The sequence below is a fragment of the Athene cunicularia genome, assembly GCF_003259725.1.
Source record: "Athene cunicularia isolate RWA chromosome 6 unlocalized genomic scaffold, athCun1 chr6_part1, whole genome shotgun sequence".
Classification (NCBI taxonomy): Eukaryota; Metazoa; Chordata; class Aves; order Strigiformes; family Strigidae; genus Athene; species Athene cunicularia.
This window is the reverse complement of record NW_020799105.1, coordinates 3,089,982-3,104,335: the sequence shown is the minus strand read 5'-3', so window position 1 is coordinate 3,104,335 and position 14,354 is coordinate 3,089,982. Positions and strand designations below refer to the sequence as shown.

Below are 14,354 nucleotides of genomic sequence, written 5' to 3'. Positions count from 1 at the left end.
ACTCATTTTATTATAAATCTTCTACTGTAGGTACAAGAAACCTATTCCAATGCTAGATCATTGTCACTTAGTTCTGCTGCAGAGATTAGAAAATTCACTTATGTTTGGTTAGCTCTTCGCGGTCTTGAGGCTGACCTTTGTTAGGAATGACCTTTCTGCCAGCAGTGACTTTTTCTGTTACATTCTGTATATGCGGGTACATAAGTAAAAATAAAAAATCAGAGTCACAATGATACTTATCTATGTGCTGTTGTAGTTTTGCCTAACAGTGTTAGAGATAATGTGGTGTTCTCAATCTTTTCTATTAATTTTGTTGGTGGAAGAGTGTGAATTTGTTAGTGTAGGCAGCTGATGCATGATACAGCTGCCTGAAAATCTAAGACATTTGAAGAACAGTGACTGATACCCTTAATTCCATGGCTCAGTGTCAAGGACAACTGACTTTCTTCTGCTGCCTTAAGTCTTAAAAATCATACATCACTTCTTGTTGTGGAATTGCCAAGCTTCTTACTGCCAACTGACAAACTTTCACTGAAGTGACTTTGCCCTGCAACCTACTGAATGTAATTAGTGATGTCCAATGTATATAGAATGACTAAATATTTTACTGTATTCCCAAACAGGAAGATAGTCAAAACAAGAAAGTCTTGAGGCAACTAAGAAAATACTAAAATGGATAACACAGATGTTTAAAGAGAAAATTTGTTAGGCAGTGAAAAGGATTTAGTTTGTTGCACTGTAGGTTGACAAAATGAATAATTAAAAAAAAGCCTAGAATCAAGTGGTATTAGCATAAGAGTTCAAGAATGAAACAACTGAATTATTGGTGAAGTACAGTCTTTCACTTGAGACCATCCAGGATGTCAATCAAGGTGAAGCTACTGCCTGAGAAACTTTCTAGGGGAATCTCGGGAAAGGAGGTCTATAGGTCTGACATCTTTGGACCAAATGGCTAGAAATTCTACACTAGAGAATAGAATTAACAGATCACAAATACATATGATTTGCTTTGGGTGAACTGACAGTGTTCTTGTGGAGAGAAGTTCTGCCTTATAAATCTGTTGGTGTTTTTAGAAATATCACAAACAGGGATAAGGGTAATCCAAGTGATACAGTATACACTGATTTCTGAACTTTTTGGCAAAGCTTTTAAGAAAATTAAGTAGCCACGATGTAATAAGAAAAGTTCTTGTATGGAAAAGAGAAAATTGAAAGTGAAAGGAAAAATTACATGATTAACCCTGGTGGCATTGTAATCAGTAGGGCTGTAGAGATCTCTGCTGGGATTGTGCTTTCACCATGTTCACAAGTGTGCTAGAAACCAGGATGTGAACTGTGAGGCAAAAGTACTTGCTGATGACCTATCTTACACAGGGTAGTGAAATTAGTGGATGACTCTGAGAAATTACAGCTGGACCTTATTAAACTGAGTGACTTGGTATTAAGTGTGGATGATGTTATTTTAAAAGTTCTAAAACGTACTTGTGGGAGAGCAACAGGTCTAGTGTTGGATACGATGACTGACTCTGAACTTAGAATTACCAATAGTGAGCAAGGTCTTGGAGCTGTGATAGATTGGTGAGAACATCCATCATCTGCTCAGTAGTGGTCAAAAAGTAAACCAAATGTTAGGTTTATCATCAACGAATAAGAGACCAAAATGTCATTTTATATTTTTCCTCCCACACCTTGGTCCCTAAGTTTTAGAAAGGCTGTACTAGAACTGGAAAAGCTCATAGAAGGACTTAGAACAAAGGTATGGCATTGCTTCTCTATAAAGCAAAGGTAAGTAGGCTGGATCTTTTCAGCCTGGGGTAGGTGATAGAGGGGATTGAGGCCCTGACAAATGTCTAAGGGAGTATGAGTTGCATGGAGAAGATATAAACTTGTTCTTTTCTTCCTGTGCTACAGCTTGGTGGGGGCATTGCTTTAAGCTAGTAGTTTATAAACCAAGAATAGAGAGTGCCTTTTCATACAACAAGTCATGTACTGTTAAAATTTTTTATATAGGTTTGGAGGTTAATAGATAAGTACTTAGAGGAATCCATTGTGGGTTATCAAATAGACAAACTGCAGGAAATCCCAAGAACTTAAAATAGAGGATGGAAGAGTGTCCAGAGGAAGCTTGATAAATGCTTATCCTGTTCTTAACCTTCATTAGGCATCTCCTTGCAGCTACTTTTGGAGACAGGATGCTGAGCTAAATGGGCCTTTGATACAATCCATTACAGAGTTTATTATGCTGTGTTCCTGGTGTGTGATCTTGTTAAGAGTGTAGAGGGGTTTGATTTTTTTTTTTTTTTTTGAGGGGAGTGTTTATGTATTGAAATGAGCCTAAACTTTTTTCTTATTTCTTGATGAGTTGTATACAAACATGTTATTTTGATTGTATTCATTTTCTAGGAGGTATAAAGTTTCTAGTTAATTAGCTAATTGTTCACCTGGACAACTAAGGGATTAAGGATAAGAGATTTTGTTAATTGCTAATCTGTAATCAGCCTTTGATCAACACTTAACTATTTAAGTGGACACAATCTGCTAAATTACTGTAACAATGTGATACAAGCACTTATGAATAGTACCACTTTATGCTGGGTCCAAGAACTCTTTCTGCAGCAATTCATGAGTGCTTGAATTGTGATATAATGAAAAATGGGAAACAAAACTGTCACAGTAATCAAACCTACTTTACACAGTATTTACTATCCTAGATGCAGTAATGTGAGTTAGGAATGTTCAGTAGCCTTTATGAATGATAACTTATTGCATTTGTTGTTTTTGTTAATCTGGAGTTTATATCAAAATGAACTAGTACATATTAACAGTTCCTTGTTAACACTATGGAGTGTATTGTCACTGATATCTTTGTGTTGTAGAGACAAGTGACAGTCACAGGTGAGCTGCCAAGGGAGTCTTACCTTTTCCTGCCTTGAAGGACAGGATTTGGATGCTGAAAGTGAAAGAGATGAGGATTGTCTTTTTCTTTCCTGAGAGGAAAAGGAAAAAATATTCCAAACCTTTTTTGTTTCTGAAGTGTTAGTTTAAGAATTGGCATTCCTCTTTAAGGGAGTGCTCGGGCAGAACTTGTACTGGCACATGGATGATGGGGTAAGGAGCAATGTTCATGTGCTAGCACTGCATTCCTTGTGCTTGTTTTGTCCATTCAAAAGCACCACCAGTCTTGAGGGAACCATACTTGGAGGATGAGAGAGAACATCTGCTTATTCTTTCCAAAGACTTGGGTTTTGGTTTGCCTGAGACTGGCACTGAGGGTTCATAATGAATATATACGATGGTAATCTGTAAAGTTTTTCAGTAGGAGTTTGGTTGTGTAGCAAAATAGTTTGCTGGCTGCTGAGAAACTATCATGCATCCCTCTGCTTGCTACTGACATAAACCACATTGGAACTATTGACCTAGAGTTAAAAATGCTGTGTTTATCTTCATTGTCTAATCACTAGGGAGTATGAGTAATGCATGTAACTTACATCAGATGTTTTGCAATGTGTTCATATTACTTGCTATACTTCTCTTATAAAGAAGGAAAGAACTGTAATCTCTAGGCAATGAATAGGGTGACACCTGATTTGTTTACACTGAGAATAAAAATTTGTCTGCATTTAATTTGTACACACAAACTCATTTGACAAATCAAGCAGTATTATTCTGTATTATTATGTATTATCAGTGCTATTATTCTGTATTATTATGTATTATCAGTGCTATTCTATATTAACATTATTTTGGTTGCCAAGCTGGAGCTGCATTGCTGGTAACTGTATTAATAAGTTAATATGTAAAATACTTGCTTTTTAATTTCTGTTGCTGGAACTGCAAGTAATCTAAACTGTAATGGAAGTGCTCACTATAACTTAAGTGATTAGGAATTGAAATGACCATTATTCAAACATCAAAGACATTGTCTGGCATTTTTGGGCAACCGTTTCTGGGAAAAGCAGAGGTCAATCCTAAAAGGTAAAACCTAAAATGGTAGTTTAGCATAAGCTAAACTTTTTCCTCACATGTTTTGTAAGGAGCACTAACAGAAACAAAGCTGGTTGACTACCATAAGTAGTATGGTTTGAAATATCATGACCTGTGTCTTTTCCAAAAAGAATTTGGCTGGTGTTAACTTAGCTTTATTATAATCATGCCTCAAAACTAATTTTATTATAAAGCTGGGGGTTTTTTTTAGGTTGCGATATCATACAGGGATTAGAAAATTCACCATGGCAATGTACTTCTATGAAAAACTTCTGATTCTTGTGATGGAATAAGTGGTTCGTTTCAGTAAATATTTTTTTCTTCGTTTTGCTTTTTTAAATTAATTGAATTACTTTTGTCCCCCGTATTCTAATATTTTGTTTCCTAGCGGGGGATGTAGGGTGTCTGATTCTTAAACACCACTCTGCTTTTTTGTACATAGTGCACACTCCTGAAGTCTTCCAAATGCGTTGAAGTTTATACAAAATAGACTTTGTAGAATTAAAATGCAACTTTACCTTTTTGGAGGTTCAACTCCAAAAACTGTAAAAGAAAACTTTGAATCTTTAGAAACATTTTTGTTACTTATGGTGGCTTCTGGGGTAATACACATTTATGTTATTTCTTTTCTTTACGAATGAAAAAGCCAGTCTTGAGTTAATTACTAGCAATAAACAGATGACCATGAAATCGAACTGTAGGAAATTAAGTATTTCTGAGCCTATAGCTCTGAGCTGACTGAATAGGTGATTAGTTAATCCCTTTCTTGGCAGAGTTGAAAGGAATAAATTTGAGAAGCAAGTGTGGAAATCTAATTTACTGAAGTCAATTGACTGTGATAATACAACTAAGTACATTGCATAGTAATGAGCAGACCATTCTCACTTTCTGCCTTGAAGTCCTCCTGTATTTCTTACTCGGTTATGAGTTACCACTGTCTGATGTCCTGAGTAGATGTCTCACTAAAGAGTGGGTTATGATAGGGTCAGCTGGCCTAATTCAGTCTACCCTAGGGAGCCATTAGGTGAAAACTTTACTTTCTGAAAAGAGTATGTTTTCTTGTAATGAGTGTCTTTATTTCTTTTACAGTTAAATTTCGATGTAACCATTAAGTTCTGCCATTTGTGTTAACAAGGAACGTAGGGGAGAAAATGGGATAACTGTGTAACTTTCCAATAGTACTTAACTGAAAGTATAAAAGAGTATGTTCAGGTGATCAGTAAAAAATAGGCTATATGACAGGCATGAAAAAGTTGTGATAAAATGTAGTAGTGTTGTAATAAAACGGTTTAATGTTTGTTGGAACCTCCTGTAACTTGAATGAGCACATAGCATTCACATGTTTTAGGCTACACTTATTTCTGTCAAAGAAATAGGAGAGAATGGAGGAAAGTCACAGTAAGTGTAGACAGTAACTACAGTTGCAAGTAGCACAGCTACACAGAAGTGAAGTCTGAATTTTGTGTTTCTCTAAGCTGTTATGAAGTAATTACAATAGAATAAATCCTAAAGCTTTTCAGTGTTCCAGTTCTTAATATTTGAAAGTTGATTGTTAAATGGCTTGATGGAACCTAATTTCAGAGTTCATTTGCTTATTGTAGTACCTTCTGTGTTACTGTAATTACACACTGTAATATCTTGCAAAACCTCACATCTTTTTTTTAAGTCTGGAATTGCAAGCAGCATTTGAAATTCATACCATATCACTGAATTTTGTGGCTATTTAAAATGCTGTTAATGTTGTGTTAACACCCTGAAGAACAGGACTACAGCTTCAATGAGCAGGGCCCTGTGTCTTAGTTTTCTTAATACTATGTTCTTTTGTCTTAATGTGTATCTATCATTTAATATTTATTAGTAGCAATTGGTTCTTGGATGACAATGCAAATACAAGGCTGATAGTTTAACAACTGCTTTGACTGTAGAGTCCTAAAAGAATATTTGTTTTGTCCCCTGCCCTTGTCATTAAGAATGAAAGGTGTTTTGCCATGTTGGGGCCTTTCCTTAATGACATTGTATTGACTGTACTGATTACTTCAAACATTGCCTACACTGGAAGATTGCATGACTTCTGAAAATGTGTTGTACAGTTTCTTGTTAAAATAAATACACTAAATACTTCTACTTTTAAACTATAAAGGTTTATAATGATCAGTTTGCTTGCAGTGCTTTAAGTAGTAAAGTTAAAAACAAATCTAATGTTTTCTCAAGTCTGTCATATGGACAGAAACTAATTGGCAAGTTTTGCCTGTTGACCTTCCACAGAGTGGAGAATGCCTGCACCAAACTTGTTCGAGCAGCCCAGATGCTGCAAGCAGATCCTTATTCAGTACCAGCTCGTGACTATCTAATTGATGGATCAAGAGGCATCCTTTCTGGAACATCAGACTTACTCCTGACATTTGATGAAGCAGAGGTAGGAATCCCAACATGACTGACATAGGTATCTGCACAGTGGTATGATTAATTCAAATACCCACCTAACTGAATTAGGTATTCTAAACTATTGAGCAGATGAATGGGGTTTTGATCATTTTAGCTTGACTGAAAGATATTTTTGCATTTCTTTCTGTCAGAAGGAGTTTAGGCTTGTTGCTCTGTTTTGTTACGAGCATCTTTGTATGACATAATGTTTAGTCATTGCCTGCGATTATTCCTCAAAAAGTCCAGATCCCATCATCCCTGTCTTACATCTTCCTGACATTTTCCTGTGTTCCCTTCACTGTACCCATTACTGATCCTTGTATTCTCTGTACCCCTTCACTGAAAAGCTGTAGGCCACTTCCTAACAGGTCTGTCTGACTCATTAGCCCTGGCAACTTAATTGTCCTTGGGGCATGGAAGGTAATACAAATTTGGACTGTCTGGCTGGTCAGCTAGAAGATGAGTTCTGATAGATCTAACTGCTACATTTTGGCTGCTGCACAAGCCAAAAAGTGGTTCAGAGATGCTGTTTGTCCATCTAAAGATGGACAAAAAAGCCGGAGTTGCAAGAAGACTTAAAAAGGGGGTTTGAGTGTCTTACACTTGAAAATATTTCTTTGTTAGAAATCTTACTTTTGTGATCCTCTTTCTGGGAGTCTTTCTTATTTCTAAATAGCAAATATCATGCTACTGTGAAGAAATGCTGATGTTAATTTCAAATTTTATGTCTGCAACAGTCTGTTAATCTATGAAACTGTGTTGCTCTTCCTGCTGTTCTGAGTAGTCTTAATATGGCATCCTTGTCTCTCATTTAATCAGCTCACAGTACTGTTAGCATGTTTCTCTGAAATGAAGATAATGCTATGGGATTTCTCCATGGCACTTCTGATAACTCATTATTTTAAGTAGTTTTTAATAGGTACTACAAGTGTTATAGGATAGAATTGCAAGGAAGGGAATAGCTTTTAATCTCCCTGCTTCCAGTGTTTAGGAAATTAGTTGACTTTTGAAGACTTAATGCTTCATTGAACTAGTCTGATGACTGCATGTTAACCAGAAGAAAAATATTAGTCTGGAATAATTGACTTTTCACAAATACAAAGTTGGCATGTCTCTATCCTACTATGTTTCAAGATAAACTAACATTGGGACAAAACTGAAATAACATTTAGAGTATACTATGATCTGTTCTAGGCGCTGAACACTGCATATAATTGTTAGGAATTAAATGTTAATTAGCTCATTCTTTAATGAGAATTGTATGTGGTGTTGTCAGAAATAATATGGTTCAGGAGGGTAGAAGATTAACTGACAGAGAATGTTTTGGAATCAAGTATGAACTGAAAAAGTTAAGCTGTGGCAGATGTCCAGAGGTAAATAAAGTACAGTCTTCACTGATTTTTTTTCTGGAAAGCTTAACATGTTGGATCAACCTTTCCCACCGGAATGCTGGATAATGCTTTCTCCATATGTAAAGCTGTATGGTGAATAATAGTTCCCCGGGAAGTTTGGAGTCTGCTTTATGTAGTTGTGCTTTGTGATTTAAGTTAAATATTTTAATTGCTGAAATTGCAATTAAAAACTTCAAGCATGCCAGCATACTTAAATGCACTTCCTCGTAACCTGTTTTCTCAATGCTATCCTTCATTTATCAAACAAAATGAAAACACTGGAAGTAGGATTTTGCATTTCTGAGTAGTGATATGCCGATTAAATATTGTCTTTGTCAATACAGCACTTGTGAGTAATGGCATTGTAGGTAACATAATCAATAACCTTTGTGTTTGCCCATACATCATGTTAGCAAATGCTATACCTGTTCTAATAATAGGCTTGCATTTCTAATTCAAGTGTAGCTTAGCTTCAGCTAATAAATGATGGAATGTTCCTTTTTTAGGTCCGTAAAATCATCCGTGTCTGCAAAGGAATATTGGAATATCTGACTGTGGCGGAAGTAGTAGAGACTATGGAGGATTTGGTGACATACACAAAGAATCTAGGGCCAGGTTTGATTTGCTACAGCATATCATAAACATACTAATTATAGTCTTTTCCACTACCTCTTTTTCACTCCAGCGCCTTCTTCACCCAAGTTTTGAGTGTTTGGACAATGATAAAGCAGTTGCTTTGAAAGTGTCTGTTTGAAACAGTTTCAAACTAGAGGGCCAATGATGATGCTTTTCTGGTTCACATTCTCTTGTAAGAATGCAGAAGAGTCAAGATGTTGGTAGATGATATGTACTTTACTTTTCCTACACTATATTATGTGAGGGAAGTAAGCATGTGCTAGTAATACAAAAAACCTGTAAAAGCTGTGTAATTAAGCACTCACAGCTATGAAGTCCATTAAGCTGGTAAAACATCTGTACTGAGATGGTTAGGCCTAGTAGGAATTTCCTGGAATAGTATAAGCTACATATCATATATTAGCATCTTAATGAGGTTGCAGAAGTAGATGTCTTGCAGTATAATACAAAAGTCCATGTGTTACAGAAATTCTTTTGTTTGTTATTTGATGCTCCTTCACTACTTGTTACTTTGCTGTGTTAACTCACACTTACACTGGTGGAAGTAAGTGATTGGTAAGTGAAACACTGGGATGCTATAGTGGAAAACTGCCATTAATCTGTCATCTACTACTCTAATGCTTTACTTTCAGCAATCATAAAGTTGTTTAGGAATTTAACAAAAACGTTCTATAAGATCTAGATGTGGTGGTGGTAATATAGGAAGATGTTGGAAGTGAAGTTACACTAAGGAATGCTTATATAAACAGAGCAGGAGTCCAGTTAGTACTTTATATATAAATAAGAATACATACGTAGAGTAAGAATAACTAGCTCATAAATGAAATGACTAGCAGTTGTAATGTCACAGAGCATGTTTGTAGATTATTTTGGGTTTTTTAACATGTGTATACTTCACCCTGTTTTTGGATGTGAAAAACTTAAGTTTCATGTGAAGGTATAGTGTTCTCTGAACTTCTTTTATGTCCTCTGAGAAGTTACCTTCAACTAAATAGATTTTGCCTCATTTAGAACAGGAAAAGGTGAAGCAGAAAGGGCAATCTTCTCTTTCCGTGAAACTTGTTCTTTGACTTGGTATATACAATTTCAGTTTCTCTGTGGTCATTGTCTTCCATGTCTTTAAAGTGGAAGTTTCCCCAAACTTCAGTTTACTCTGTTTGGCTCAGTAACAATTTTTTAGAATGAGATGTAGGCTTGTACTTTATTGCAAATAATCTTCTCTAAACTCATGGTGTTCTGAATAAATAGCTAATCTTGTGCTTCTGGAATGCTCTAGAAGGATTGTCTTTCTCCAAGGTAAATGCCCAGGCCCACAAAACTTTATATGCCTCTGGTCCTTGTTCCCTTCAGCTGTATCAACAGGCTTCTAAACTTAATGTGAGCACTATATAAATAACAGGAATATGAGTATGTACACTTCAAATCAACAAAGTGCTTATAGGTTTTATGTTGGAAGTAGAGGGGAGAACGTGAACATCTATTTAGGCTTTTGTATTTGAAAGAAAAAGTGGTTCTGCACAATTTACTCCTCTATGCTGTCAGTGTGAGGATTCTACTACTTCTCAGTATTGTCATTAAAGCTCATTTAACCTTTTTGTTATATTATGATGCTAACCAGCAGAAAAGTAATTCAGCCAGAGAGTATAGAGCTTTCTTCCAGTTTTATCTCCTGTAGGAGAGAGAGTAGGATCACAACAGTACCAATTTAAATCAGCTTAAATTTTTATGAAGCTCTGTCTGAAGTTTTCACGTGTGCTATCTGCTAAACCTCACAAGTCTTAGCTACTGTAAATAGATTTGTTCTAGACTAAATTTAATTCTTTCCACACTTCTAGAACAGTGAAACATTTCTAGCAGAACTGAACTACAAATAAATACAATTTATGAACTCTGGTAGAACCTCAAGGCAAACAAACAACCCCTGATGTTTGTTTTTTCTGCCATTCACACTTAAGGCTTTGATTAAGTCTTAACAGAAAAGGAGAAAAAAACCCTGTGCATGAACTCTGGAAGCTAATTATGTGACTTCATGTCCTAAAGTAGTCATTTGAGGTATTTGCCTATTTTACTGTTGGGGCTTTAAATCAAGAATTTTGAAGAGTCCATTCTGCTTTGCTTAGTGGCTGTTTTGAATCAGTAGCTTCTTTGAAGCATCTGGAATGTGTTTTAAGTAACAGCTGCTAATATAAACATTGTTTTAAATGTCAGAATAATTGTCATAATTCATTATACTTTGTTCTTATTTAGAAAGCTCAACTGTTGCAAATTAGACTTAATAGTATGTTTATGTATGACTATGTTCATTTATGACTATGTTCAATTACTTTAATCTTTAGGAATGACAAAGATGGCCAAAATGATTGATGAGAGACAACAGGAATTAACTCATCAGGAACATAGAGTTATGCTGGTAAACTCCATGAATACTGTGAAGGAGCTATTACCAGTACTTATTTCAGGTATTTTTGGCTTTAACTTTTAATATCACTCTATTTTGAAGGGGATTTCCAATGTTTTATGTTTATTAAAAAGCCACTCATGACATTGCTCCTGTACTCATTGAAAATAACTGTGCTACTTGTAGTAGGACTACAATCTCTTTGAGATAAAATGATCCATACAAAAGAAAATGTATTACCTCCATATAAATGCAGTAGGAGATTACCTTAAGCACTGATCATATTTTGCATGTACCATTTTCTAATCTGTGGTATTTTCATAGCTATGAAGATTTTTGTAACCACAAAAAATTCTAAAAGCCAGGGAATAGAAGAGGCTTTGAAAAATCGCAATTTCACAGTAGAGAAAATGAGTGCTGAGATAAATGAAATAATCCGTGTATTACAACTCACTTCCTGGGATGAAGATGCCTGGGCAAGCAAGGTACATTTCACACCTACATTTGTATATAGAAATCTAATTTTTATCTACTATGTTATACACATATTTCAGTCTCAAAACACAAGTTAATGTGTTTGTGCATCAGTAACACTATGTAATCACATCATGTGATCTCTTTAATATTGAAGAACATTTTCAGAGATATTAATGTATCTTTCAAAATTAGCTCCCTCTCAATGAGTTTTAAGTGTGGCATTTGAAGTTGGCCTAGTGGTTGCACCTGGATGGTCAAACAGAAGACTTAGATTTGTTCAAAGTTTAGTTCTGGCATGATTAGGAGATCATGGAATATAGTGTATTGCTGTCAGAGAAGGATTTTTCTTTTATATATATATCTATATATAGATATAGATATCTATATCTACCCTACATAATCATATTTGACAGAGGGAAGTTAGGTATAAAAGTTATTGTTCTGTACATTAAAGTGGACTTGTAGGTAGGCATTTGTAAGTGAGATTACCTGAGACTTTTTTCCTAGATGCTACTAGAAAAGATATGATGCTGTCATATTTTTTGTGCAAATTTTAGTCAATTTTTGGGGAACCCTCCTTGAACACCTCTCTCCCTTGTCCCCCTGCTCCATTTTTAGTCTGGACATGGGAGTAAATTTGAAGTGTTTGCCTTGTCTCAGTGAAATATATGTTAGACTGAATAGCCTCTGGGTGGGTATGATGTCTGTGAAGTTAATGTATGGGCAGTATTGTTTCCTTACAACTCAGTGTTAAGCTGTGTAAGTGACTGCAACCACTTACCTGGAGTTTAGTGGTGCTCTTAACTGATACCCACTGAAGATACTTGAAATGTCTAGCAGACATAAAGCAGGTCTGACAGAATAGTAAGTGTTGTTGTGGTCTTAGAAGTAAATGTAGCTTTGTAACTGAAATTCCTGCCAATTTGTGGGGATATTTTGAAGTAAATTGATTTTTTTTTTTTAAGGGTTAGGGCTATGAGCAACAAGTAACTGTAAATATATTTAAAGAAAATAGAGACCTGAAGCCAGACTTATTAACAAATGAAATCTTGCAGAAAATCTAACATTGATGTAATCTAGGCATTAAAATCACTTTGGCCTATATTGTTTGGCACTTTGACCCTTAGTTTGCCTTTTGATTTATTTTGTCACTATCACTTCCTTATTATGACTCCTTTATGCATCTTTGTTTTTGTTCTCCTGTTTCTTACCCTTTTTTTCACCTTTAGAAGGTAAGCCTTCTTCCACACCCTACACCTCTACTTTGTACTAAAACCAAAACAGCATGCATGCGGGATTTTGTGCTGTGTGCAGACTGTGTGCTGTGCAACTTCTTATTTGTGTGCCAGCTGTGACACTATACTTATGTATATATACACACAGAGGTTTTAAATGGATCTTAATAGCTCTGTCTAGCTATATGTAGAATTGGCTGTCACTAAGGGAATATAATTGAGAGCTGAACCGCATTAAGACTGTCTTTCTGAGTCTGATTAGAGTTAGCCCAAGATTTTGGAGCACATTCTTGCTGAATGCTTTTGTGTTAATTTATGTTACTAGTCTCTGTAGCAACAAATAAAGGATCTAGTCATGCAGGAGCAAGCTTTCTGTATGCCCAGAAAGCTTTATTAAATCAGGAATTTTGTCCATTCTGTAGTATTTTGCCAGCAGCCTTCCTTGTGTTCAGATGGTTCATATTGTTTTGGTCTGCACCTAAAACTTCAGTTCTGTATATGTGTTTTTTCAATTCAGCTTTATTTTTTATTTAATTGCAAAATATGAGGTTTGGGGTTTTTTTACAACAAATCTGGTAATTTTTCTGGGAAAAAAAAAAAAGTTGCAACAAGTTGGCAATTTAGCCTTAGGGAATTCTTACTCTTCTTCCCATTGAGGCAGATTAATAAAAGTTTTTTTATTAAGAAAACGGTGTAGTAGCAGTATTTCCAAATGGAAAATATTGGTCGTATGTAATGCATAAATATGTTGTGTGGACTAGTATAATCAAAGTATCACTCTGTTCTGAGTTAAGAACTTCTTAATTGTATTTTCTTTTTGAATTAAGATAAGCTGACAGTTTGGAACTGTAGCACTGAGCATTAACCAAGTAATTATGACAAAGAATTCAGTGGGATGAAGAAGCAGGAACTAGTTTGCTGATGGCCACCTATTACAGACCTTTTCCCGTATTTGCATATATATCTAGTGACTGACTTACTCATTATTTTTCTGGAGGGAAATGGAGGAGCTTTTTTAAATTCTACTTGAGATTATTATTGCATGCATTTTGTGCCTGGCATTCAAGGGAAAGATTTTTCCCCATGCTTTTCTAGAGCAAAGTAAGGTGTGTTTGGGGATGCACAGCCTTGAATTTTTACCTGTGTGGTACATGCTATTGTTGATGTTGGAATTTATTTTATGTTTATTATTCCATGTTGAATTGTTTATACATTGAACTATTACAAAATCTACCTAGAGATAGTGAAGAATGAAGAAGTGTATGGAGCCAGAGTTGCAGGCTTTTTTTGTAAACTATTTTGGTCTTTCTAGACTCTGAAATGCACATTACTGTTACTGGATTGCAAATAATCTTTGCTTCCACCAGAAGTGGATTTTTTTAAATAGTATGATGATTTAGAATTGAAATGTTGAGAAAATACTGATCTCTGACAGAATCTTGGGGAAAAATAAGAGTATATTTTTTCCATTCATAGCATTGTACCACTTTTTCTTGAACTTAATTTTACAAGGGAGTTTAGCTTGCTTTTTTTTGGTAGTGTTTATTTTTAAATGAACTTGAGGTAATACTCAATTCAGTTATCTTCCATTTCCACAGAAATTGAGGGAGTTAAAAGTTGTATGAAGCTGAGGATTATCTAGTATCTTGCAGGATTGAACCCTGGGTGGTGACTAATCCATCTATTATGCCAGAAGGCTGGCTTTGCCTATTTCCTTCAACATTGCCTTCTTTGGTAATGAAATGCAGATATTGCTACACTAGACCTCTTTACTGAGTCAGAGGTTGTATTTTATATTCAACAAGAGAT

At 35.4% G+C, this 14,354-nt stretch overlaps 1 protein-coding gene across 1 annotated transcript in view; it reads left to right on the top strand.

The window, feature by feature from the left end:
• Positions 1–14,354, top strand: part of VCL (vinculin) — a 47,767-nt gene that overhangs the window by 6,844 nt on the left and 26,569 nt on the right. Inside the window, exons 4-7 of the mRNA XM_026851466.1 lie at positions 6,250–6,400; positions 8,306–8,414; positions 10,772–10,894; positions 11,158–11,318. Coding sequence (XP_026707267.1) covers positions 6,250–6,400; positions 8,306–8,414; positions 10,772–10,894; positions 11,158–11,318 — 544 coding nt within the window. The remainder of the gene's footprint in view (positions 1–6,249; positions 6,401–8,305; positions 8,415–10,771; positions 10,895–11,157; positions 11,319–14,354) is intronic.